This window comes from Cupressus sempervirens, chromosome 2 (assembly GCF_028749045.1).
Source record: "Cupressus sempervirens isolate cs-2001-9-10 chromosome 2, ASM2874904v1, whole genome shotgun sequence".
Taxonomy (NCBI): domain Eukaryota; kingdom Viridiplantae; phylum Streptophyta; class Pinopsida; order Cupressales; family Cupressaceae; genus Cupressus; species Cupressus sempervirens.
The window spans coordinates 132,587,103-132,614,733 of NC_143119.1; the positions used below are offsets into that span (position 1 = coordinate 132,587,103).

Consider the following 27,631-nt stretch of genomic DNA (forward strand, 5'->3'; position numbering starts at 1 on the left):
AGAAATTATATGTAGAAGCATCAACCTTCTCCCCTGAGACCCATACTTGATCCTTCTAAAAATGTGGCATTGCTAACTATCCAATGCTATCATTTATATGAGATGAAATAGATTCACTTCTAGCAAAAGGAAGCAAATCAACATGAGAGATCAACTCCACTAATACTCTTACCTCATCCGTACCTATTGCACCCATATCTTGGATGAATGTGTTTGCCACATCATCACGTCCCTCATCCTGAACCGTGGAAGCAAACTCACCGCCAACAAAAATATGTAACTGAACAAGTTATGGAGTTGGTGTCGACAATACCCACTCTTAACTCCATGGTAACCTCATCCAACTCTGACTGTGACTCCTAAAGAGTAAATTGAGTATACTGAAGAGAGTCCATAGTCACCTCAAGCCCCTGAGTGAGCTCATCTACCTCCTCCTCTTTCCCTAACAATGTCTCATAACAGGTGCTACTCCACTCCAGAAGGTAATCCCAGTCAGTAACTAATTGAGAGTAACTATATGTCAAGATTCAAATAGCCTCTTGAAGCACATGAACCTCTGCTAAGGAAATACTACTATCACCACGCTCATCTAACACAGGAGCACGCTAACCAAATGTAGCTAGCATCTAACGGATAGCATCATAATGCTTAAGAGTTGAAGAAATATCACTATCACTCACCTTCAACTAACAAGTCACATGATGCCTCTATAACCCCTCACTCCTATGCAAGCTTCATGCCTCATTGAGTGCATTGTGATAGGAAACTAAATCATAACTGCCCACCACAAGATTGCTTATACGTGTGTTATTGTCCTCACACAACTCTGCATCCAAGATACAACTACTATGTACCTCAACCAACTCCTCATTTGAAGAAATGGAAACCCTCGCAATATTAATCTCCCCACATGTCTCAGCTTCCACCTCAATAGTAAAATCCTGAAACATCGATCCTAGGACTCATTCAAAACCTCCTCAGAGTCATCACCAAATATCTAACAAGGGGTGTCATACCTAGTGCAACCCGTAACATCATCAAATGGATCATGAGATGTGTCCATACTATCTGCATCCACATCTCCCAATAAAGCCTTAACTGCTGACACTTGACCTTGCACACATGACTCAATGTTAGGCTGTCAACCAAGAATGCTAGAGCATGAACCAACACCCACTAACTCCGCTATAACACCCAGATCACCAACATCACAATTGGGTGACCACACATGAATTGGTCCCATCTATGGAAGCAACTACATCTTGTACCAGAACAACACTATGACAACTGACATACAAATCTCCAATAATAATGCCCTCCTCGAGAGAGCTTGAAGTATCAGTAGTAACAACTGCATCAATCATCTCTGCACTAACTGCAACAACAGTCAAACCGCAGAAGCTCAATGTTGCTATCCTCTGCTGTCACTAACACAACCACGTCCCTGTGAAATAAGTCCATCAGCCTTGCAGATGGGACTAGCACGTGTCATACTAAATATAGGTACATTTGTAGCATGGACAATTCTCGAGGAAAACTCGAGTCTCCTTTCTGCTAGACTTCTAAAGATAGAAACCATGTACCTCATGGCTCTCTCAACCATCTTTGGATTTGACAACCTCTCCACCAACCTCTATAGATGAAGCTTAAGTTTCTCTATACTCTCTCTCAAGGTATTTATTTTCCTGCTATCTTCCTCACTACTCCACTAGCTCCTAGAACTAAACTAGGCCTCCTGTGTCTGTCCATGGCAACACAACAAATCTGAATACAACAACAAATCTGAATTAATAAATATTTTCCTACCCCACAAGATCGTAAAAAACTCCTCTAATACCACTGTAATAACCCTATTTAGTTATGACTCTAGTAATACCACTTATTCATACATTTGACATTTCAACAATAACTTGGCAGACAACTGAATTATCACTAAATATATGGTATTTATAATTCAAAAACACAGTATTGGAAAATGCAACAATTGTTCACAAATTCAATTAACCTTAGCCTTATACATTGCTCAAATAAATATCAAGCACTAGTATATAAATCTACCATGTGAATTTGCACATTTAAATCTGAAACAACAAATGGCTCAACAAATTTTGAATTTATTCGTTAGCTTACTCTACTTCAAACAATATGCTGCAGCAATTCATCAATGTTGAAAATAGAGAATTACACCAAATAGATATTGAACATGTTCGTAGCAACCTTTAAAAAATTAGAATGCAGGCCTTTTGTTAGCTCTAAAATATTATCGCAGGTCCCTTTTATAGTAACATCCAAACTCCAAGATGACATCCCAGCCAAAGGAACAGTCGTTGATGCAACAATTCATCAATGCTGAAAATAGAGAATTGCACTAGATAGATATTGAATCAATTCGTAGCAGCCTTTAAAAAATTAGAATGCAGGCCTTTTGTTAACCCAAAAATAATATCGCAAGCCCCTTTGATAGTAACATCTAGCCTCCAAGATGACGTCTGGGCCAAAGGAACAGTCATTGATGCAACAATTCATCAATGCTGAAATAGAGAATTACACCAAATAAATATTGAACCTGTTTGTAGCAGCCTTTAAAAAATTAGAATGCAAGCCTTTTCTTAGCTTCAAAACAATATAGCAGATCCCTGTGATAGTATCGTCCAGCCTCCAAGATGACATCCCAACCAAAGGAATAGTCGTCAATGCTTGTAGAACCCGAAATCATTGTCTTCAAGGAGAACTCGGCAGTCACAAATGCCCTAATTAATTCTCTATATTGCATGCACGTTTTGATATCACAATCTCTATGAAATTCTTTCAAACACAATCATTTGTGCTTCTCTTTAGCCACAGCAAAATATAGAAGAAAAAAGCAATTGTATACCTCAGCACAATTGCAAGTGCAATCCTCATAATGAAAACTTAGAATTGAATCTACAATACTTCAGTTGTAGATCCCAAACCCTTATACTTCAGCAAGGGCACAAAATTTCAGAACTTTAGAAGTGTCAAGACAACAAAAGAAAAATAATGTTCAATCAGATGTCTTTCTCATCAAATGGGCTCATATTTATAACTTTCAAATGGCACAAGTTTCCCAAATAAACTCCACAACATTAAAATATAATACAGTGTCATTACAATATAATTATTAATTGCTTTTGGCTCCTAAAAATGACCTTTTCCACCATAACATAATATTCTGACACAAAGCCACTGTTTCTTGTGCCCACGATTTAAAACTTTTCATCCAGTTCCAACGAGCTATGATATTGATGTGAGCTACATACAACATGAAAAAATTGCAACCTTAGCATATTTAGATGAATAATAATATTTCACCTGTCTTGCAAAAACAATTGTAGAAACATCAAAATCAAAACCTGACAACACCAAAGTGATCCTGATAACGAAAGATGATGAATGAACCTGATAGGGTGACTTACTATGAATAGATGCTCTCTCCAAGATTCTTAGAGCCCAAACTAGAAGCCCAAAATAAAAACTAAGAGCATCACTCAGCTCCTCTAACTCAACTGAGCTCATCGAAACCAACAACTTGACTTACTATAAATAGTAAGTCCTTCAAATGGAGCCAAAACATGTTAGAGTAATTAATTGTTTATACTTATTAATTAAATCACTTTGATTTAATTAAATAAGTTGCCTATTACTCTAGTTTTCTTACGCTATCTCTTAGGTGCATATAATTAATATTTTATATTAATTATATTGTGCAACCTAGCTTTTTTAGGCTTTAGGGCTTTCGTTCACCTTTAAGGTTGAACTCTTGTAATTCTTAAGCATTCATTCAATCAATCTTGGAATACAGTTTTTCTCTCATCTTCTTGAGTTTTTCCAAACTCTGCTTTTTCCTTCTTTTTTCGGTTTCTCTTCAACAGGTTATTTGCATGCAGGTGATCTTGGCAATCTGTGAAGTTGGTTTTCACAACTTCTACATGCTAGGTTAGCTTACCTCCTAAGCTTCACTTAAGGGGGGGTGTTAGAGTAATTAATTGTTTATACTTATTAATTAAATCACTTTGATTTAATTAAATAAGTTGCCTATTACTCTAGTTTTCTTAAGCTATCTCTTAGGTGCATATAATTAATATTTTATATTAATTATATTGTGCAACCTAGCTTTTTTAGGCTTTAGGGCTTTCGTTCATCTTTAAGGTTGAACTCTTGTAATTCTTAAGCATTCATTCAATCAATCTTAGAATACAATTTTTCTCTCATCTTGTTGAGTTTTTCCAAGCTCTGCTTTTTCCTTCTTTTTTCGGTTTCTCTTCAGCAGGTTATTTGCATGCAGGTGATCTTGGCAATTTGTGAAGTGGGTTTTCACAACTTTTATAAAACATACCATAAGCTGCTAAAAAGCCTATAACCCCACAACTAAGTGTAATAACCCCAATAGGTTATAATTTCTTCAAACACAAAAAATCTTTATACTTCAGTTGTTTGACATTTCGTCAAACACTTTGCAAGCCACTGTAATAAACCCAATAGGATATAACTTCTTCGAATACCAAAAATCTTTATACTTCAGTTGTTTGACATTTCGTCAAACACTTTGCAAGCAAGCTCTGATACCACTGTAATAACCCCAATAGGTTATAACTTCTTCAAACACCAAAAATCTTTATACTTCAGTAGTTTGACATTTCGTCAAACACTTTGCAAGCAAGCTCTGATACCACTGTAATGACCCCAACAGGTTATAACTTCTTCAAACACCAAAAATCTTTATACTTCAGTTGTTTGACATTTTGTCAAACACTTTGCAAGCAAGCTCTGATACCACTGTAATAAACCTCCTCAAATCTGCTCTCAAAGATGCTAATTGAAGGCTCAAAGAATTTTGTCAAACAATTCACATGCAAGAGACATATGACTAATATAGTATTTCAGCTTGCTTTAAACGACTTTTTTCTTCAATTTGCATGAATGAGAATCTAGTGATAGAAGATTACAATGAACTACACAATGACCTAACATGAGTGTGCTCCTAATTTTGACAATATTCAGTGCATATATTATGATCTAAGCATGAGAAAAGAACACCTACAGCCAACTGGCACTTTTGCAAACAGTTGGTATGCAAACTATCTAGCTGATAAATAATAAGATTGAATTGCTTAAATGACACCAGCAACTATTATCTTTTTTATTGCAATCAAATTTCTAATACAATGCTCATGAAATATGGCTAAGACTTTGGCATTTACATGGATTACCAAAATGACAATGCTGGTATAATGCACACTTACAGCTAAAACTTATAATACCCTAAAAAAAACAATACTAACAAGGGAACCTGGTTGTAGATGGCTGTAATAATTTTCCTTCAATGCTGCCCCTTCTGCTTTACTTTTTCGAACTGCTTTTTCGGCCTGCTTTTTGGTTCCGCTTTTTCCGCTTGCTTTTTCGATTCCGCTTTTTCCGCCTGCTTTTTCGGTTCCGCTTTTTTAGCCTGCTTTTTCGGTTCCGCTTTTTCCGCTTGCTTTTTCGATTCCACTTTTTCCGCTTGCTTTTTTGATTCCGCTTTTTCCACCTGCTTTTTCGGTTCCGCTTTTTTCGCTTGCTTTTTCGATTGCTACCCTGTTAAATCTCAAGACCATATCTTTCAATGGCGTCAAGATTTTCAGCTTGAAGGGATTTCGTCCTTCAAACTATTGAGACATAACCTCCAGAAAATTCTCCAATTTCTTTGATATTTCCAACCATGCTTAAAAGAAGCTCTTCCATTTCTTTTATAGTGTTCTCACAAGAGCTCCATCCTTCCTTTTCTCAATGTGGGATAAAACATAACTCCCTTTATGTAACTTATGTCTCCAATGTGTTATAAAATAAAGGGGACTCTTTTAATTTAAATATTTCCCACAAACTATAGTCTATGCATTAATAAAGTTAAATATTTAAATTTAACTTTATAAAATAGCTTTATCAATGTAAAACAAATCTTATCAATGATAAACAAGTCTTCTTGCCGATTTTAAACAATTACCATCGACATACCACTGCCACTAGATGTCCACCCATGCCCAAGATGACTTACTATAAATAGTAAGTATGCCCAAAGTTGCCTCAAAACCCCTCAGAAAGACCTGCAACTGAAACTATCTAGGCCAAATGGCCTCTAAGCCCCTTTAATGTCTTGGTTAGCCTACGGGACCATGGGGAAATAGGCTAACAACAACATCATGCTATGAATGCTAAAAAGGGGACATTACAGTCCGCCCTTCCCAAAATTGCTTGTCCCCAAGCAATGGCCGAACAACAACCCAATCAATCCACCTGGATCCCAAATCTAGTCATGAACTATATTGCTGTCAGTCAACATAGGCTCCTGCAACAACCTGTGAAAATTAACCAAGAGGAATCCATAAATGAATCGTGAATCACGGTGCAACTGAACTCCAAATCCACTACTGCCACAGTCAGGAACCCACGAGGCACAAACTCTCAAAATATTAGACCCCAAGTAGAGTAGATCACCCAAACTGTCAACATAATAAACACCATCCACACAACCCACCGTGTTATGTGGAATGCACACTCCAACTCTGCTACAATAGTGACCACTCCCACATGAAACTGCACCAAATACAGAGAACCCACACACTGTACATCTGCTGCAGTTAACACAACTCTGCAGATTACCGGCCACTGTCTCATAACCATAACACCCATGCACTGCTGATGGTGAATAGTCATTACACAGTAGATAGCAAAAATGAGAGCCCAATCCAAACCTGTCTGCCATCAACTCCTCAACACATGGATCAAAAGCAAACCGATGAACATATCCTTTAGTATAATGCCGGTAAAAAGAACCAATCTCAATCAAAGACTCATCCTGCAGACGTGATATGACCAACTGTGACTAATGATCAACTAAGTCAGAGGATGATATAGCCAAGAGTGCAAAATCAACAACAACATCACTAGTCTCTGTGCCCTCCAAGTCAAACATATCACAATGCTCAGCTGCAGCACCCAACTCAGTTGAACCTACCTCCAGTGGAAATGGACCAAATATGCCAATAGTAGTGTTGTGGACAGATATATCCTCATCTCCACTACCTCTATCAACCTCGACCATGGACATCCGCGGATCACCAGACACCACAGTCTGTGATTGTACAGAATCTGGTAAAGACTGAAGTCGCTCTAACTCCATGGTCACCTTAGCCAAATGAAACTGTGACTCCTCGAAAGCCAACTGTGTACTCTCAAGAATCTCAGAAGTCACCTCGAGCTGCTAAGTAAGCTCACTCACCTCATCTTCCTTGGCCAATAATGCATCGTATGTTGTACTCCTCCACTCCATAAGATAATCTCTGTCGGCTACCAACTGCATATAATTTTGTCTCAGAATCTGGATAGCCTCCCATAAAGAGTGGATCTCTATCAAGGAAAGATAATTGCATCCCTGCTCATCACTAGTAGGAGAACCCCATCCATAAACTGCTAACAACTGACGAGCAGCATCGAAATGCTCACAAGCGATAGAAATGTCTCACTCGCCAACTCTCAGCTGACTAGACACATGATTGTGCCGACTAGTCGAACTCCTATACTCTATCCCTGGTACACTGTCCAAAGGAGTAACCTCGGAATAGCTATCATCTGTAATACTCGGATCCTGGGACTCTTCTGTAAACTCTGTCATATCTGAGAGATCATCAACCCATTCCAACAAGAATGGTCGACTGGATATATGAACAATGCCCAACACAGATGTGTAAAAACTAATTCCAACATCAAACAAGTTGCTAGCATGGATGAGAACTACACCTGGCAAATTACTAATCAAGTCCATGATGGTGCAATAGATACTACTACCAAGGAATGATAGATATCTCTGGTCAAAACGATCCCAAGTACTAAGATAAGGATCCCAACATCTAATCCATAAACGGAAACCAACAGGCAATTCAAGTAAACTTCTCACCTGAGTAATGTGAACAATAACAACTGACTTCATGCACCTGTCTACAATCTTTGAATCCGGAGTGTGAATGTTAGACATACTCATATCATCATCATGTGACCTGACTGTAAAAGAAAACTGAGTCCCTGCTATATGCGCTAACTTCCGAACTGAACTCACCTCAAGACAAAGCTCATCCACGTGTCTCTCAGAATCCTGGAGAGCCAACCGAGTACACACCAAGGAATTTCGAGTATCCTCTAGCTCATGAAAAAGCTGGTCAACCTCCTTCTCCTCCTTCACTGCATCTTCCTTGATCTGTTGTAAGTCGTCACAAGAAGAACCTGTTGTGACTCCTTTCTGTCTCTCCTGCAGTTCTATCATCCAAATGTGATTCTCAATCAATCCATGTATCCTGTCATGATGAGATAAAGCCATGACAATATCCTTGTCCCTTGTCTTCAGCTGGCTTGCCAAACCAAGTGAAGAGCTACTAGCCTCTATCTCATGTGAAGAAGCATCCAACTGTGCTTGATACTCATTTTCTGCAAAGTCCTGAATGCTCACTTTCTGATCAACTATACTATCCTCAAACATGACAGTATCCTCAACTGCTGTAACTTCATCCAGCCCAACTATATTGGAATCACTATCTGTGTCAATCATGCAATCCAGTGTGCCTATGATATCACCTTCTGATGCAACCTGCACAACATCTGTAACCCCTTCTACTTGTGAAGATGATGCAAATAAACCATTACCTGAAGATATGCTAATGTCTCCCTGTATCAAATCAGCATGTCTGTTAAACTCCTCATACAAGTTTCTGCCTGTCATAGGGAAGGTACGATCCTTAGGCCTATCAAAACGTTCAATCAGTCTCTCCATAAACTCCACATATGAGGTAATGTGTGCATGACCCATTGTGACCATACCAAGATGCCACCACTTGTGTGCTAACCCATCCAGGTGAATTGTTGCATAAATAATAGCTTCTTCCTCAGGCATAGGGTTCATTTGAAAATATGTGTCAAGCTTTTGAACCCAAGCTCTTGCTGTGGACTTCCCCGAGCCATCATAATATGGTAACTGAAGTTTCCCTACTTTCTTCTGTAGCTCATAGCTCTGGTTCTTGTTATGTCCACGTGGCATATGCTTCATCCGCACATCTATATACTCCCTAAAGGTAATTGCAGCTATAAAATCTGGACCTCCGGCTTCCCAATCTCTCCTCAGCTGGTCCTGTATATCAGTGATTTGGGGCTCTGGTACAGGCTGCTCTGGAGCTCTAGGAGGAAATGTGGGAATCATGGGCTTCAAACTCACTGTCCTAGCTTGCTGGGGTGCATGACCGAAATTGTTCCCAACTTGTTCACCTCCATTATGTGTCCCATCCTGATTATTCTCATTCTGATCGTTACCATTCTGATTATTTCCTCCACCCACATTAGCATTCAACCCCATTTGACAAGCCATCATCTGCATCATAAGCTCAAATCTCTGACTCTGTTCCTGTGCTCTTTGCTCTGCTAATCGTTGTCCCTATGCTAAGGTGTCTAATAATTGTAAGAATCTTTCTTTTCCCTAATCTGGACCGACATTCATTTTGTCAAACATTTTTCTCTCTATCTGGCTATTCCAAATTCCCTATAAGACCTCCACAGGATGGCAGGACTTATAGCTCTGATACCACTGTAATAACCCCAATAGGTTATAATTTCTTCAAACACCAAAAATCTTTATACTTCAGTTGTTTGACATTTCGTCAAACACTTTGCAAGCCACTGTAATAAACCCAATAGGATATAACTTTTTCGAATACCAAAAATCTTTATACTTCAATTGGTTGACATTTCGTCAAACACTTTGCAAGCAACCTCTGATACCACTGTAATAACCCCAATAGGTTATAACTTCTTCAAACACCAAAAATCTTTATACTTCAGTGGTTTGACATTTCGTCAAACACTTTGCAAGCAAGCTTTGATACCACTGTAATGACCCCAACAGGTTATAACTTCTTCAAACACCAAAAATCTTTATACTTCAGTTGTTTGACATTTCGTCAAACACTTTGCAAGCAAGCTTTGATACCACTGTAATAACCCTCCTCAAATCTGCTCTCAAAGATGCTAATTGAAGGCTCAAAGAATTTTGTCAAACAATTCACATGCAAGAGACATATGACTAATATAGTATTTCAGCTTGCTTTAAATGACTTTTTCTTCAATTTGCATGAATGAGAATCTAGTGATAGAAGATTACAATGAACTACACAATGACCTAACATGAGTGTGCTCCTAATTTTGACAATATTCAGTGCATATATTATGATCTAAGCATGAGAAAAGAACACCTACAGCCAACTGACATTTTTGCAAACAGTTGGTATGCAAACTATCTAATTGATAAATAATGAGATTGAATTGCTTAAATGACACCAGCAACTATTATCTTTTTTATTGCAATCAAATTTCTAATACAATGCTCATGAAATATGGCTAAGACTTTGGCATTTACATGGATTACCAAAATGACAATGCTGGTATAATGCACACTTACAGCTGAAACTTATAATACCCTAAAAAAAACAATACTAACAAGGGAACCTGGTTGTAGATGGCTGTAATAATTTTCCTTCAATGCTGCCCCTTCTGCTTCACTTTTTCGAACTGCTTTTTCGGCCTGCTTTTCGGTTCCGCTTTTTCCGCTTGCTTTTTCAATTCCTCTTTTTCTGCCTGCTTTTTCGGTTCCGCTTTTTTTAGCCTGCTTTTTCGGTTCCGCTTTTTCCGCTTGCTTTTTCGATTCCACTTTTTCTGCTTGCTTTTTTGATTCCGCTTTTTCTGCCTACTTTTTCGGTTCCGCTTTTTTCGCTTGCTTTTTCGATTGCTACCCTGTTGAATCTCAAGACCATATCTTTCAATGGCGTCAAGATTTTCAGCTTGAAGGGATTTCGTTCTTCAAACTATTGAGATATAACCTCCAGAAAATTCTCCAATTTCTTTGATATTTCCAACCATGCTTAAAAGAAGCTCTTCCATTTCTTTTATAGTGTTCTCACAAGAGCTCCATTCTTCGTTTTCTCAATGTGGGATAAAACATAACTCCCTTTATGTAACTTATGTCTCCAATGTGTTATAAAATAAAGGGGACTCTTTTAATTTAAATATTTCCCACAAACTATAGTCTATACATTAATAAAGTTAAATATTTAAATTTAACTTTATAAAATAGCTTTATCAATGTAAAACAAATCTTATCAATGATAAACAAGTCTTCTTTCCGATTTTAAACAATTACCATCGACATACCGCTACCACTGGATGTCCACCCATGCCCAAGATGACTTACTATAAATAGTAAGTATGCCCAAAGTTGCCTCAAAATCCCTCAGAAAGACCTGCAACTGAAACTATCTAGGCCAAATGGCCTCTAAGCCCCTTTAATGTCTCGGTTAGCCTATGGGACCATGGAGAAATAAGCTAACGACAACATCATGCTATGAATGCTAAAAAGGGGACATTACACTAAGACCCTCAAATCCCACTATCAGCTCATGAGGGTCACGATGATGAATTGACCAAGCCAACTGCAAGACCATGCTAAAAATGGTGACTCTAGTCAAAACAGCTCCTTGTTGCGATCTTCTTTAGAGTGATTCTTTGAAGCTGGAATTCCATGTTCTTGGCTTTAGGCAATGTCTATAGAATACCCAAAATCTTCAAAGGATTCCTTGAAGAAATTCCCACTCCTAGTCTGTGCAAGTTAGAATATTACCTCCATGAGTTGCCCAGCTAGCTCCATGAGTACAATTTTGTTTGTGGTGTATCTAGTTAGAGTACAACGCTCCTTTGAAGCATCCAACTTGCAGATATGTAGAATTAGGAAACTATAAGAACATGCAATTGTACTCATTGACTTTATTCCATGCCTCATCGGGTACATGCTTGTTTGGGAGTTCTTTGTCAAACAAAAACATGTAATACTCAAAGAAGGCATCTTGTACTCTACAATAGCATATCTAGCTTTATTTGAAAGGCAATTGATCTTAATATTCACGAACACGCACCAATGACCTATCACCTTTGGTTGATAAACCTAAAAAGGAACCCAGGGCATTGGCAATGTACACCATGTAAGAATTGAAGTTGAATACTCTTGTGTCTTTCACACTCACCAACTATTCATAGATTGAATCACTTATTAATTCTGCTCAAAAATACATTCTTTTTTGCTCCTATGGTGAGATAAATATATTTATACATCCTGGGTTAAAAAACATTTGAATCCTTGAGCCTTGCTAGGTGACTAAGAAATGTGGTAAGATCGTTGATCTGCTCTTTGAAATTAGAACGGCGCACACCCTTTGGCCGTCTAAAAAGATTTGGCCTTTTGTTGATCAACCAAATGACATATACATACCTGCAACATTCAGCCAGTTCATTGTTCCATCTTTCCAATGTCTTTTGTTTGGTATTGTTAGTTGCCAATGGAGTGTGAAGAACATGAAAAAATTGATCAATAGTCTATGGATCAAGGCTAACGATGGTATTGTCGTCTTGGTCTCTAATGGTTCAAGAGGATGCATAAAAATGTTTGGTGCATACAACGATGAACTCAGGTTCATGAGCCGCCAAAGGAAAAGTAGACAACAATTGTATATGACTTCGCTTGATCCAAGTCATATCCTTAGTGGCTTCAAAAATTGACCCTTATGAGGAAATCTTCAATATTCATATTTGCTATATCAGTGTCTCGAACCTATTCAATGTAGGAAGTTACTTGAGATGGTGGAGTGGAGTTGTGGTACTGATCGTATTGATACTTCATCTTTTTCTTGTCATTGTCTTTTGCTGGTGCGGTCTCCTTTGACATCACAGAATGTTGGCCTATGCAACTATACATTAAAGTTCCATAATGTAAGAACATCATCATATGAGGGGTCCATAGCAAGCTTCTGTTGTGTGAAAACACAGATTTGGGCTAGGCATGAACAGGAAAAATGTATGGGATGAATGGGGAGAATGAATGAGCAAATGGGTTAATCTCTAAATGACTCAAAAATAACTAGAAAACCAAAAATAGGTTTTCCTGTGTGCATAACAAATGTGGACAACATGCTTTAAGTTATGCAAATGAGGGACAAAAGAGTAGCGAATGAGAGGCTTAGTGCACTTTTATAAATGAAACTCATGATATTTTATCCAACAAGCATGTGGGAAATGCTTTCAACCATAGGGCAGTGATATGGAGGTTCATGAAATCCACGATCGTGGGATTTATACTTGCATTCATTTGAGGGGAAATGAAGAGCTTTCCTTTTCTTTTGAACAAGAATTTACCCCAACTGCATATACAAGTAAATGAAACCTTACATATGCAACTTAGAGAAGTAGACACAAGAATAGAAAGAGCGGCATATTATATACAAAACTAATGCAATTCTATAAATAGAAATGAAAAAGAGTTGCAACAGCATTTACCAAGAATAAAACTATAAAACTTGCCTTAAGAAAAATACAAGGAAAACTTACAACTCTTCACCTAGAACCATAGTTACACCACTCTGGAGGATGGGGAACAGTGGAATGAGGGGACAAGTTTTTGGGACGGGAGACAGAGGGGCCTTAATTTGGGAACGGTTGGGGGATGGCGGGGAACGGTGGCGAGGGACCAAGAGGGGGTTGTGTATACTATACATATGGCACTTAAAATGCTAGTTATAAAAATATGTATTGCAATATAAGATATAAAGATGTAGAAGACTAAATACTTGAATATTGCATTGAATTGGAACATTGAACATGTCCTGCATGCAGGTAATAGTACAAAACTTTTTCAAACTAGTTTCACATTTCTCTAAGTTGAATTTGTTATTTGATTACTTAATGTTGATCAATCAATCAACTACAATTCACGTAACAAATTTTCTGACAAAAATCTTTCCTCAAGTCTTTTTCTTTTTTCTAAATGTTGAGCCTATGCTTTATTTTTTAGGCCTTCATCATCCTTTCTTTCATTTTTTAGTGTGTTTCTCAGTTTTTAGTCCTTCGGTTTTGCTCAAGTTATTGCTTTCGAATTTTCTGTCAATTTGATCTAACTTGGGGTTTAATCAGTGTTGTTAGTCAAAAGATATGGCCATTTTAGTGCCCAAAATTTGGACCTTTTTTATGAAATTGCACGAATTAAAAATAATGTGTTATTTTTAATTTGACGTTCACTTTTTGAAAAATATAGCTTTATGTTATGTTTTTAAGTTACTTTATCAATTAAATTTTCACTTAAAGTAACTATAGTGCACTTTATGTTATATTTTTAAGTTGAGTTGCTTTTTGATTTTTCACTTAAGCAACTATATTAACTATATAGTTCAATTTAATTTTTGACATTTTAATCAAATGCTCTAGTAAATATTACTTGCTAAATTATATTTACACATTATATTGTTAATATGATAATGTAAATATAATTTGTCCCACTTAAGTAATATTTTATCAAAATTAAATTGACATGTGCTTCTTAAAATCACCTAAATGTGTAAAAATCACTTAAAAGTGGACCTTTTTCATGTCATTATATGTAAAAATACCTTAAAACTGGAACTTTTTCATGCTATTGCATGTAAAACTCAACTTAAAGTGTAAAATCACTTAGAAGTGGACCTTTTTGATGTCATTGCATAAACTCACTTAAAATGTGCAATGACATCAAAAACATGAGCTACATGTGTTATATGCATATGCACCAAAAAGGTGAGTTTTTGCCTTGGATTGCATATGCATGTAACTTAAATATGTATTTATATCAAAAAGGTGAGTTTTTGCACCAAAGACATGTAATTGCACTTCCCAAACCCGTTTTTGGGCAAAAGGCATGTTTTTAAAACATGTGTATGCACCTAAAAGGTGTGTTTTTGTCTTAGAAGAGCCCATTACATGTTTTTAAAACATATAATTGCCTCTAAAAAGTGCATTTTGCTTCATATGACATTTTAAAACATGTTATCACCTCTAAAAGGTGTGTTTTGCATTGGAACATATGTATTTGATCCTACAAAACCCGTTTTTGAAAAAACTTCATACATTTGGCCCCAAAGAACATGTTTTTAGTGATTTTGCTTGGATTCTTCCATGAAATTTCTTCAAATCTTCTCCTTAAGGGTCGTTTTTGCAATTCTAAGTGTTTCCAAGCATTAAACATTGAGATTTCATGCAAAAAATGTTATTTTAGAGTCCATTCAAGTGCAGGTTTTGGCAAAAAACTTTAGCTCATGTTTTTGCTTGCGAAAGAGGCATTTTGGCATGTTCATCTATTTGCATTACACCAAGGGTCACGTTTTTGCATTTTAGAGTGAAAAACGACTTATGCAATGCACTTGGAAGTCCAGGATTTTTCCCAAAAACCTCCCTTTTGCTGCCCCTTTGCGGATATCTCTTGCAAAGTTTGAAAAGTCTAACATTGTTGGAGAATTTTTCAAATATTGGAGCATTTCCCTCCTTCATTTTTGGCACATAATCATCAAGTGGACATTTTCCTTCTTGCTAATTCATTTGCTCTTATCTTGCTGCTTTTATGCATGTTTTAGCTTGTTGATTTTGTTGCCATGGAAAGTGTATTTTTCCTTTACAAATGATGAAATGGTTCATTTTCATGTTTTGGTTTTTTCCCAAACTCTAAATTCAAAATTGCATATTGCATTGTTTTGCTTGTTGACATGTTTGAGTCATTTGCCAAAGGTACGTTTTTCTTTTGAGGTTTGTTTTTGTGTTTTGTGTGTTTGCTTTTAGTTTTTCTCCATTTTGGAGAAATCGCAAGTTCTTTCCCAAGAACTTGATCATGTTTCACTTCACTCCACCTTCTATTTCATGCAAGAGCATCATCACATTTTATTTCCATCTTTCCATGCCACAACACTTCGCATCTCATTCGTCAAATGCGATTACATGTATTTCATCTCATTCATCATCCGCACGGACACGTAATTTCATTTTCCATTTCCATTTCCACTCATCTCACTTTTTGCATCCACTCGCATGACATGATTACATGAAAAGTCTTTTATGTAATTGCATCTCTAAAACCCATTTTTGACTTGAAGCCACTTTTTTAAAAGTCAAAAATGTCATGTGCATGTTTTCCCATTTACTTTGACTTCACCTTTGCACAAAGATGACTATAAAGTTCATTTTACCTTAAGCTTTATTCCATTTCTATCTTTTCATATGCACTTACGCCTCCATGAGCAAATACATGTTTTTCCACTTCCCATGTCATTACACACTTCACATCTCATCCGTTGTCCGCACTTACATGTAAGCTCATTCTCCGTCCTCATTACATGTTGCATTTACATGTAATTCATTTTCCATGCAATAACATCTTGAAAACCTAAGTCACTTTTTGGAAATCAGCAATCTTCATTCGAACGCATGCCTATGCATTCCACCTTCGCACATATCTATCTCCTTCCATTTTCACTTTCATCATATTTCATTCCATCTTCCATTTTCATCCACTACATATGTATGATGTCTCTTTTTGAGATCATCTCATTGGATCTACAAAGTATCAAATCCACACTTGAACCTTTGTTGTTGATCAAGAATCAACCTTTATGGCGATTTTCTCTGATGATGTATTTATATTTAGGAATTTTTGTGTTGCAGCACAACCATAAGAGATGCCTTCACCATCTAAATCTAAGGGAAAAATGAAATACCAAATTGATAGAGTTGGCTCATGCAACTCCATCTCAAGTCACATCCATTCTTGACGTGTTAGACACAAAGATCGGACACGTGGACATGACTGATCTTCTATGAAGAATAGAAACTCCTATTGGTCATGAGATGAAATGTATCAAGAGTAGTCATATTCACTTGTTATCTACATTTCTCATGGCTGCCATGGGACCTGAGTTTGTTCTCGGATGCGCAAAGCATTTCAGTCCAAAGTCAAAGACGATCAAGGATGTTGATGGCAAAAAGTTGTTATTAGTCTTGATCAAGAAGTTATCGAGCAAATTTTCAAAGTGCCACATAATGCAAAATGTGTAGATCTAACCAAAGAATCATCTTTGGAAATATGGAATGAAAAGAAAGGAGATTATTAGAAGCATGTGAATCAATATTGGTTGGATACCAAGAGGAACAACTTCTCAAGATGGCCAAAGATCGTTCACAGGTCTAATTTCAAGCAGAAGTACAGAGATCTTATCATTCTTCTCAGCAGGGTTTGTGGTCCTAAAGATTCCACCGATTTTGAACCATGGATGTACAAATTCATCTTCCAGATCATGGAAAATAAAGAACATGTCTTTTAGGGATAACTGATTAGTACTGCACTCTATCAACAGTTGCTCAATGTAGGGACTTCAGTGCCTTTCTACATGAATTCCTACCTTATCTATATTGTTGTTTCCATGGGATCTTTCTCTGAACTATCAACCAAAGGAGATCGTCTACAAATTCCAATTTGGGATTACTATGATCAGATCACTCTGGCTAATAGTAAATTTCATTTCAAAAGAGTACAGGATGCTTTCTTTGGGCAGTTCCGGTGTCTATTTGATAGATAGTTATCCATCAGAAAGGTATCTTATGAAGCTCGGGAAAAGGTAAATCGGTATGGTTGTATCATTATCCAATTTCCAACTTTTACTTGAGGGTTGGATATATTAAAGGTGAGTCGTATACCATACCTAAGTATGCTACTGATAGGATTATTATGATGGAATTAGCTAGACAACTCATTTTAGTTTAGTCTGATCAGCATGTTTTGCATAGGTCTGATTTTGGTATTTCTTATGTTAAACTCTTGGTAATTGGTAATTATTTGATCAATTTTGTACATAAAGCAAAACAACTATAGAAGCAGAATTGCAGCTGATCATTTATAAGAAATTCAAAGCCAAATTTGACTTTGATTACAGAGAAATGAATTCTCAAATCAAGAGGGATCTCACACATGTTCATCGCATCAAGGATGTTTGGATCAACATGCGAACAGAACTGGATATAATGAAGTTGGATTACTGGAGATTAACTTTGCAACAAATCATTGATCTTAACATGCTTGAGATCCCATCGGATTTCCAAATTGAAGATGATGGCAATGTTCTTGATCCTGAATATTATCAAGTAGGTTTTGATAAAAGATGTCATTTTCCCATTCAATGTCAGCAAAAAGAAGGTACATCCTCTTTGGATAAATTTCAATCCATTTTAGTAAACACCAACAAGTGGTTGAAAACTCAAGGCCTAAAAAGGGTTAATCCGAAAGTGGGTTTGGATTGTGGAAGCTTTGGTCCTCATGGAAGGAAGTCATAGCTAGAAATAACAAGTAAAGATGGAGCTTCTTCTTTGATGCAAATAAGTCTCTTAAATTCAAGTTGAAGGGGTGGAAAAGGATCTAAATCTTCTCAGATCCTTGAACCAGTTCAAGAATCAGAGGAGGAATCAAAAGAGGAATTAGAGACAAAATGAGACGAAGATGAGGAAGAAGAAGGGGAAATTATGATCATATCTCCTCCAAGACCTGCACAAACCCACGCACCATCCATGCATGAAGCATCTTTTTTGGATGAGATATATGATGGTGTGGATTCATTTTCCACTGTTTTCACACCTTCTATTCCAGTTTCAGAAGTCAACATGTTGGCTCGTCCTATTTCTTCAGCCAATCCTCTCATTTTAGCAAATGAACAATATGAAAATTTGGGAAGTGTGTTCGAAGATTTTCCAACTCTTACACAACTTGATACATCTCTGACAGGTTTTGAGCTATTCATGATAGAATCCTCTCATCATGCACCTATAAATTCAACTGTGCAGACTAAATCTTGCTCAGTCATAGCGGAGATACAATCAAGATCAATGCCAATCGTCTCCATTGTACCTTTTTTCATAGATGAAAGTTTCAGCTTGCTTGCATGGTTGAGCAGGATCACAATGAAGAGAAGGAAAGTGGTTGTACCTCCAGATAACCTTCTTGTAAAGAAAACTAAGTTCAAATCTTTGAAAGATAAGATTGGTTAAAGGATTTTAGTTGATTCGGAGAAAACCAAGTTTGTAGAAGTTGTTGGTCAACTAGTGGACAAACCTATTGAAAAACTTACCCGTTCTAATTACAAATTCACTAAGCTAGAAATCAAGAAGCAGTCATGTTTAAGTTGCTTGCAAGATGCTCAAGATGCATTAGCTAATGTGTCAAAAAGCAATCATGAACTATGGGAAATGAAGAATCAGCTCAAACAGGAGGTTACTCGCTTAAATGAAGTGATTCGGCAACAATCTTCTCAAAGTGTTGTTATTGTGTCTCAGACATTCGAGGAAAGAAAGCTGATTGAAGCCGCTAAGTCTTGGATAGGAGAAGTCATTTCTAAAGGAGTTCGAGCCATTACAAAAACATTTACAATTCTTAAATGTATCAAAGATATGAATGAAATGGAGCAAGGTTTGATTTCTTCCTTGACTCAAGAAGCAGATGATTTGAAAGAGATTCTCAATGACTGGGATGAGATTGCTATATTTGATTTAGATGCCATGATTTCATGTGACATTCTTCCATCCTATGAAATGTTCTTCAGGTATCAAGGGCTTATGGGTTGTAAAAAAGAAACATTGAGAAAACTGGTTACAAAGTTGTAGACAACTCTTGGAGATTGTCAGATGATAGAAACAAAGGTCACATGTGATTTAGAGAAAATGGGATATTAGATTCTTGACAAACATGGTAATTTGATTGTAGTTGAAAGAGCAAGTTCAAAATATACAATTAGGATCAATGCTGATTTAGATTTTGAAGATTTTGGTTGTCACACGATAAACAAGTTTGTCCTTTATAAATCTTCGACAAAACGCTTGCTAGATTCTCTGACAACAAATTCTAAGGTTGTGCAATCAGCATATGCAAATGCAGTAACAATAGAGGCAATATCGAAGACAATGGAGATTTTTGATCTTCCTACAGTACATGATGTTATCATCAAGTTCAAGGCACTGAAGAACAATCTTTAAGATTGTTATTTGTTATTTTGTTTTTGTTTTTGTTTGTAGATCAACAAGGATGCATTGCATGAAAAGATGTAATTACATGTAATGCGAGTTGCTTGTGTAGCTGCATGTAACCCAATAACTTCTCTTATAGTTAGACTTGGTCAAAGTAGGTTGAGTTGCTCCCACTTTTTCCTCCATATTTTCCTCAACTCCTGTGCCTATATAAAGGAGTGCCCCATCATTGCAAAATCATATTTTTATTGTATGCAAGAGAGCTCTGGAGAAATTATGCCAGCAGAACTTTGTTTGTGTAGAACTATTTTGAGAGAAAAGTGAATACAAAGGAGCAATTGAGACTTAACTTTAATTGAGTGAGATTGTTATTTGTGTGAATTAGAAGCTTTGTCTGTAATTTGCATATGTTATCTTTCAATTATGTGATCTTGTGTTCTTGATAATTAAATATAAAAAAAGTTAAGAAGCCATTGGAGTCGGACCTTTGACTAGGAGCGATTGTGGAGATATATAGTTAGAAGCTTTGTCTGTAGCTTATATCTCTTTCTTGATTCACAAAATAGTTAAGATATCTTTACTTTTGGAAACCTTTGTGCCCTATTAGTAAAGCTTATTCATATAGAATTATAACTGGATTTAGAGCCGAATCGGTACACTTTCAGCTAGCCTTTGAGTTAGTGTCGGTTTATCGATATCACCGTTCTCATCTTTTAGATAGAAGTGTAGTTAGAGATTTCACCCTGCCCATTACTCGCTCCATGAGTAAGTGGATTCTTTCCTGAAAGTTAAGAGAAAAGAATATTGGTAACACCACTTTACAAAATCTCTCAAATTTTTGCTTACCGTGAGTTGATCCAAGGAATGGTGAGAAGGGGGAGCCTTTCCTTTAAGGTAGGAAAGACTCTATCTCTCACATTGTGTGGCTAGTCATCCTATTTTGCCACTAGATTTTACCCAAAACTATCAGTTGCAAAATATCCACCCAACAGAACATAAATAGTCAAATCAACAAATAATCAACACTGAAACGTCCCCCATCCTTGGCGGAGGTGGTGGGATCTAGTGGCATCACTAGGGACGGGGGAACGGAGTCCGCAAGTCCCTGGTGCATCCAAGCTTCCAAGACGTGGGCCAAAAAGAGGGGGGACACATCCCCGTGTTACTATGCCTAGAAAAAAAGAATAATTCTCTTTCAAATCTTTGAAAAATCTGAAAACAAATCCAAGAGATTTTGGATTTAGAATTGTTAAAGACAACAATACTTGTATAGATTTTGAAATTCAATCCTAATGAATAGTCAAGGTTCGAATTTGGACAAATGTAGATAGTTAAAGAGATAAAAGGCACAAACAATGCAACAACCTTTGACTAAGCAATGTCATATGCAAATGTAATTAAAAATGGCATCTAGGGCAACATTTTTAGCTTGGAAATGATGACAAACAAGGTGCAAATGAGAATACATACCCTAAACGCCTCCTTGGAAGAATTGAACACCAAGAAAATTCAAGAAATGAACCATTTTGGCAAGAAATGTACCCTAGACAGGTTGTTTTTGGCCGGGCAGGTGCAGCAAAAGACATGCAATCACTCCCAAAATTGCCACTTTGCAAAAACGCCTTGTATTTGTGATCAAAGCATGACTCTTTTGGGTGAAAAAAAATGCCAAATGATTGTTAATACTTGGACACACCTTTTGATGGCATTTACATGTGAAAATAATGCCCTAACCCTTCTCAAAATCACGCTAGAGTAGAAAATGTGATTTTTAGAATGAGAAGCATACATAAAACAATGTGTATCTCCTTCAAAGATCGCCACTCAGCTATGAAGGCGGAAAATGCAGCATTTTGGTGGAGATCTACAATGCAAACGCACATGCATTTCCATCACAAATGAATTTGTTGCTAATGACGGAGAAAAATGCACTTCTTGGGGGAAAACACATGTATTAAAAGACATGAAATAGCATACAAAATTGCCACTTTTCCCTTTTGTTTACAAATGCAGCCTTTAAATGCATTTTTGGGAAATATATTGTAATGTCCCTAGTTTTAGCACGTTCCTGCTGTTGGATTGGTCAGTTCACTATTGTGACCCTCATGACTGACAGTGGGATGTGAGGGTCTCAATTATGTGGTTATAGGCTTTCCGACAGCCTATGGTGTATTTTGGCTCCACTTGAGGGACTTACTATTTATAGTAAGTCAAACTATTGGTTCCGATGAGCTTAGCCGAGTTAGAGCTGAGCAATGCTCTCAATTTTTATATAGGGCTTCTAGTTTGGGTTCCAAGAATCTTGGAGGGAGCATCTTTTTATAATAAGTCACCTCATTAGGTTCATTCATCATCTTTCATCATCAGGATCACTCTGGTGTTGTCAAATTTCAATTCTGATGCTTTTTCAGTTGTTTCCCCAAGACGGATGAATTACTATTATTCGTCTAAATATGTTGAGGTTCCTATTTTTGTTGGTGTTTAATGTTGGTCACCTCAGTATCATAGCTTGTTGGAACCGGGACTAAATGTTACAAATTATGGGCATAAGAAACAATGGCCTTGTGTGTCAAAATATTAAATTATGGTGAAAAAGGTCATTTTTGGGAGCCAAAAGCAATTAATAATTATATTATAATGGCACTTTATTATATTTTAATGTTGTGGAGTTTATTTGGGAAACTTGTGTCATTTGAAGGTTATAAACATGAGCCCATTTGATGAGAAAGGCATCTGATCATTTATTTATCTTATTTGCTTATGTCTTGGTGACATTTCTGAAGTTCTGATTTTTTGTGCCCTTGCTGACGTAAAAGGGTTTGGATTCACATCTGAGGTATTGTGAATCAATTCTGGGAATTGTTCCAGCTCTTCCATTATTGTATTTTATGTGGCTTGGAAGAAAAAAATTGTACTGAGTTTCAGATTTTGGACATCGATTTGTGTTTGTGAGGCTGTCATGAACTAGGCAGCATTGGGCATTATTTGGAAGTCTGGCATATATTTGCAAACCTTCTGTTTGGCTTGGGAGTCATTGTACATGTTTGGAGGCTCTTGTTTACCCTGTAGCAGCATTTGGCATCAGTTGAAATCTGTGAGAGTGGCTGCGAATTGTTTCGGGGCTCTGCGATTTGTTTTTGCTAGGCCTGTGTTCCATTGTTGGTGGTCTGTGTTGGAGATTTTGAATGACTGATCTAGTTGCTAGGAAGCTGCCATTGATTGGCAAGTTATTACAAGGAAATTGCATCATTGCGTGACACACAGGTTCCATTATAATTAATTCTAATTTATAACATTGTCATATGTCATGATAGCAATCAGATTTGCATTGAATGAAAATGGTTATTAATCTACGTGATTGTATTAGTTTTAGCATTAGCATTCACTTGAAAAGTGTGCTTACAAAGTTGTGATACCAATAATGATTTCACTATTCAATATATATGTTCTAAATGCAAAGATAATTAACTCAAACTTCATGAGAGATTTGTCATTACAATTATATTGAGTTAGCCTACAAGGTGTTTGACAAAATGTCAAAGCATTGAAATGTGAAAGAAATTGATGCTTGATTTAGCTATAGCCAAATAGGGTTATTACATATATATATGTTTAAAACACATGCAATCACTTTGAAAATCGCCACCAAGAGTATTTGGGCAATAACTTAGTGTAAAATGCACGTTTGGTGGTCACTTGCATGTTTAGAATATATGCAATAGCTGTAAAGATCACCACTTTTCCTTTCGTGGAGATTTAAGTCATTAAAAACATGAATTTAAGAACCATTTACATGTTAAAATGATATGTAAATGGGTTAAAATTTTCCACTTTGTCTAACACTTGCTTTTTACTAAGTTACCATTTCAAGTTCAGTTCCAAGCTCAATGTTCAAGAACCGGATCACAAGTTTGTCCATATTTTGGAAATCGGTTTGGGTTTGTTTGGATTCCTTGGTACAAAAATATGTAAAAATTATATATATATGAAGCATGAGATAAAATTAGAATGTAGCATAGTAGCACAAACACATTTAAACAACAAAAACACCATAAACTTGTAATCATAGTGATCATACCATCATATAGTTCAAGTAATAAGTTCAACATCAAAGACTCAAAACATCAAAAATAAATCATAGCATCAAATTAAAGTATCATTGTTTCACATTCATTGTTCAACTACTACAATAAAAACAAATTGATATTCTAAGTTCTTCAATCTTCATCTTCTTCTTCATGTTCATCATCTTCTTTTGCATCTTCTTCTTCTATGTCATTAGTTGACTCAGCAATAAAGCTAAGGCCAATGGCATCAGCAGCAACAGCAACAATGGTATTGGCATCAAATTCTTCAAAATCATCTAGTGTAAGCCGAGCAGTGGAAGCATCCAAGCATCCTCTGCACCTACATCCCACTTATTTGTCTGCCCTTCTTTGTATTCTTTAATCGTGTGCGAAAGAGGACGTAAGTTGTAATGCACAAATACAAGGTTCTCTACTTTTTTTATTGCAAACAGAACACTTTACTGCCATCCATGGGACCCAGAAATGATGGGGTTCAAACGTGGTTCGAACTTGTTCATCGATTAACAGCATGGTCCACCCAAGTTCGATCTTGTTTCGAACCAACAAGAAAAATATCGCACCCTACCTTGATCAGATATTGACCCGGACTCAAACTTTGAACTAGCTCGAACTTCTGGTTGTCCAGGGGTGCAAGGACGAACCATGGTAGCTTAGACTTTTTAGGCTTAAAAACATGTTTAAAACAAATGTAACGAGAGCCAAAATCACCAGTTTTAGTTAGACTTGTTGTAATAGGTTTCCCTCTATCACATACACATGCAATTGGGTCAAAAATCACCACTTTTAGTTAGCTCAAGTGAAAACTTACTTGAGACATGTATTTACATAATATAAAAGCATGTAAAATGACTTTACAAGTCCACTTAAGTGGCAATTTGAAAAAATACATATGCAATAGGTTAGAAAAACTCCATTTAAATACATTAAAACATATAAAATGAACTTATATGTGCAGCAACATGTGTAAACGGGTTCAAAATCTCCACTTAAATTGATTTAATAAGTTTCAAATATGCCAAAGCATATTAAAAACCCACTATGCCCATTAAAATGTGTTATTGCATTTAAATAGTGCACTTTAATGATGTTGGGAATTATAATTTATTGGAAGTGGGTTTTCATATAGTAATTTGCATGTTGATATATGGCAATGAACAGTAAAAAAACCCACTTAAATGCATTTGAAGTCTTTTATGTAATTAAATATAATATTTAACTATAGTTTTCAATAAAGTAACTTGAAAATAGACTTAAAATAGGCTAATTTCATAAGACATTAAAAACTATGGTCAACTCAACTCAGAAAGAGTTGAAGCTTGAAAGTGGTTGTCAAAATTTACTTTAACTATTAAATGTATTTTTATATCATGCATTTGCCAATAAAAAACCCACTTTTATGAGGTTTTTAAATAAATATATGTAGTTGCCCTAAAAAACCCCACATTTTCCTTTATAACTTGAGCTCAACAGCTCTGATTTAGACCTAAGTTAATTCGAAAAGAGTGTAGCTCCATGGTTTATACACCTAGGGCAACGATGAGACTAAAAACCATTTACAACACAAAAAAGAACAAAGAAAAGACACGAAAGTTTTCCAAAAATTGAGCATTTGCAAGAAGAGAAGAAAAACTCTTACTAGCAAACAATTTGAGATTTAACTCAATGGAAACCTTCAAAAGAATGCATAGATAGAGCTATATAAAGTACAATTTAGGGATAACAAACTATCTTCACGACACCTTATTGACGTGTTAAAACAAAGAAGATGCACCTACAAATCCATAAGAAATTTTCGTAGGTTTGCCTCAATTTTGTGAAGCGAAAATTAAGGACAACACGTCTGAAGGTAAAGTTTTGGATCTAGATTCTTCTTTAAAGGGCATTGGTGACTAGAGCTATAAGTTCTAAAGGCCTCAAATGAGCACATCAAAATCCTTATTGGGAAGCTAGAGAACCCTACTGAGGATAGAGCCATCATTCAGGTCACCGATGACAAGGATTCTCCTACAAATAGTTAGGCTGGCCCAAGCAAAACAACCAAAGCCAACAGATAAAGAATGAGGTAGATGAGATGAACATGTAGGAACAAGAGGCTGCTGAGCTGCTGAAGTGTCTTGGGTAGCCGTGTGTTGGTGTTCCTTTTTCTTGTTTCTTGTTGGTTTTGGGAGTTCTGTTATTTAGTGAGCTTGGCAATTTTGTTGTTGTCTCTCGTTCTGCCTGGCTTTTGTCTTTTGCTAGCCTGTTTTGTGTCTGGCTCTCTTTTGGTTTATGTGCTTTAATGATTAGTCATATTTTGTAATAGGGTTTTACGGCCCCTTCAAAACCTGTTTTCACATAATACTAATAAAAAAGTGTTACAGCCATAAAATAAGGAAATATACCTATCTCAGCTTACAGAAGTCCTTGTAAAATTACCCTCACATGTTAAACTTATGCCTAGAGAAATGAATCGATGAGATTCTAGCAAGTATTATTTAAGTAAAAAGTAACTTGCTCTATTTTACTTGCTTTAGTGTTTTCAATCTTTCCTCTTCATTTGTGTTCTAGATGGATTTTAGAAAGGACATTCATGGGTTGAACATGCCAGCAGTCTCCGTTTCAGACAAATTGAGCTGCAAAGTCAAGGTAAATGTCAAGCACACATCAAACAACATACATACAGAAGTTGTACCCATATGCTGCATAGAAGCATACCCAAAAGTCCCATGCGATCATGCGATTTACAGCCATCAACTAATCTGAAAAATACAAAGTACCAAATTTTTTGTTCACCAGATATATTAGTATGCTTAAGAAATATTTTCTGTTCACTAATAAAATTACTGTACAAATACTTTTATCTCATTCATTACAATCTTGAAATTCCTCGCCACAAAGAAAATGGTGAAAATTGTTGAAAAGACAGGCTAACGAAGTAAGAACTATCCGAATATTCAAGCTAAAATTTGGTATAGGAAACAACTATCACTTCTTTAGTACCATTTTCTATTATGACAGACAGTTAGAGATGTTTGGGTACAGATAGAGTCATAGTGAACCCCTTCAATTAATGTAAGTAAATAAAGAGCAGTGCATCTTCACTATATGGAAATCTCGTCATCAGAAAATCTGACAGCAATCATCCTATTAAGGAGTTGCTTGGTGACTGTTAATTAGCTACTTTATGCCAATAAATCATGATACATCTGTTAGTAAAACAAATTCTTATATGTCACTTTGTTATTTTGTTGTTTTCATGTTGTTTATCTAGATGTGTAGAAAAACCATAACATGATAGGGTCAAAAGTGAGAAACACCATCCCAATTAACCAAGCATGCACCTAAGTGTAAACAGAAGAAAGAGATCACCTAAGAGGGCCCAATGGTAGCCATATCACATCCCACCGAAATGTTGATAACCTAAACACAGAAAAAATGTAAACAATTTCAAACTCTAGAATATTAGAATTTCCGTAGTGATCAGAAGCAATCAATGAGCTTAAATTAAAAGGCATTCAAATGTCTAAGGTATTTATTCTCAAATGCAATGCCCACAATTATGTATAATGAACTAAATTTAGTGCTGACTTCGAAAAGATTCCACTGTGAAACTACTATAATGTAAA

The 27,631-nt window shown here is 36.3% G+C and overlaps 1 protein-coding gene across 5 annotated transcripts in view; it reads right to left on the reverse strand.

The window, feature by feature from the left end:
- LOC149571395 (histone-lysine N-methyltransferase) overlaps nt 1-27,631 on the reverse strand; it is a 213,376-nt gene that overhangs the window by 19,839 nt on the left and 165,906 nt on the right. For 4 of the 5 annotated variants that reach the window (XR_016359807.1, XM_089812925.1, XM_089812928.1 and 1 more), the window contains exon 6: nt 27,375-27,425. Coding sequence is in view for 4 of the 5 variants with exons in the window: in XM_089812925.1 (XP_089669051.1) it covers nt 27,375-27,425 (51 nt within the window). In the remaining variant the exon portion in view is untranslated. Of the gene's footprint in view, nt 1-26,534; nt 26,639-26,720; nt 26,765-27,374; nt 27,426-27,631 lie in introns of those variants that run through there. The other variant, XM_089812927.1, reaches the window with a different exon arrangement.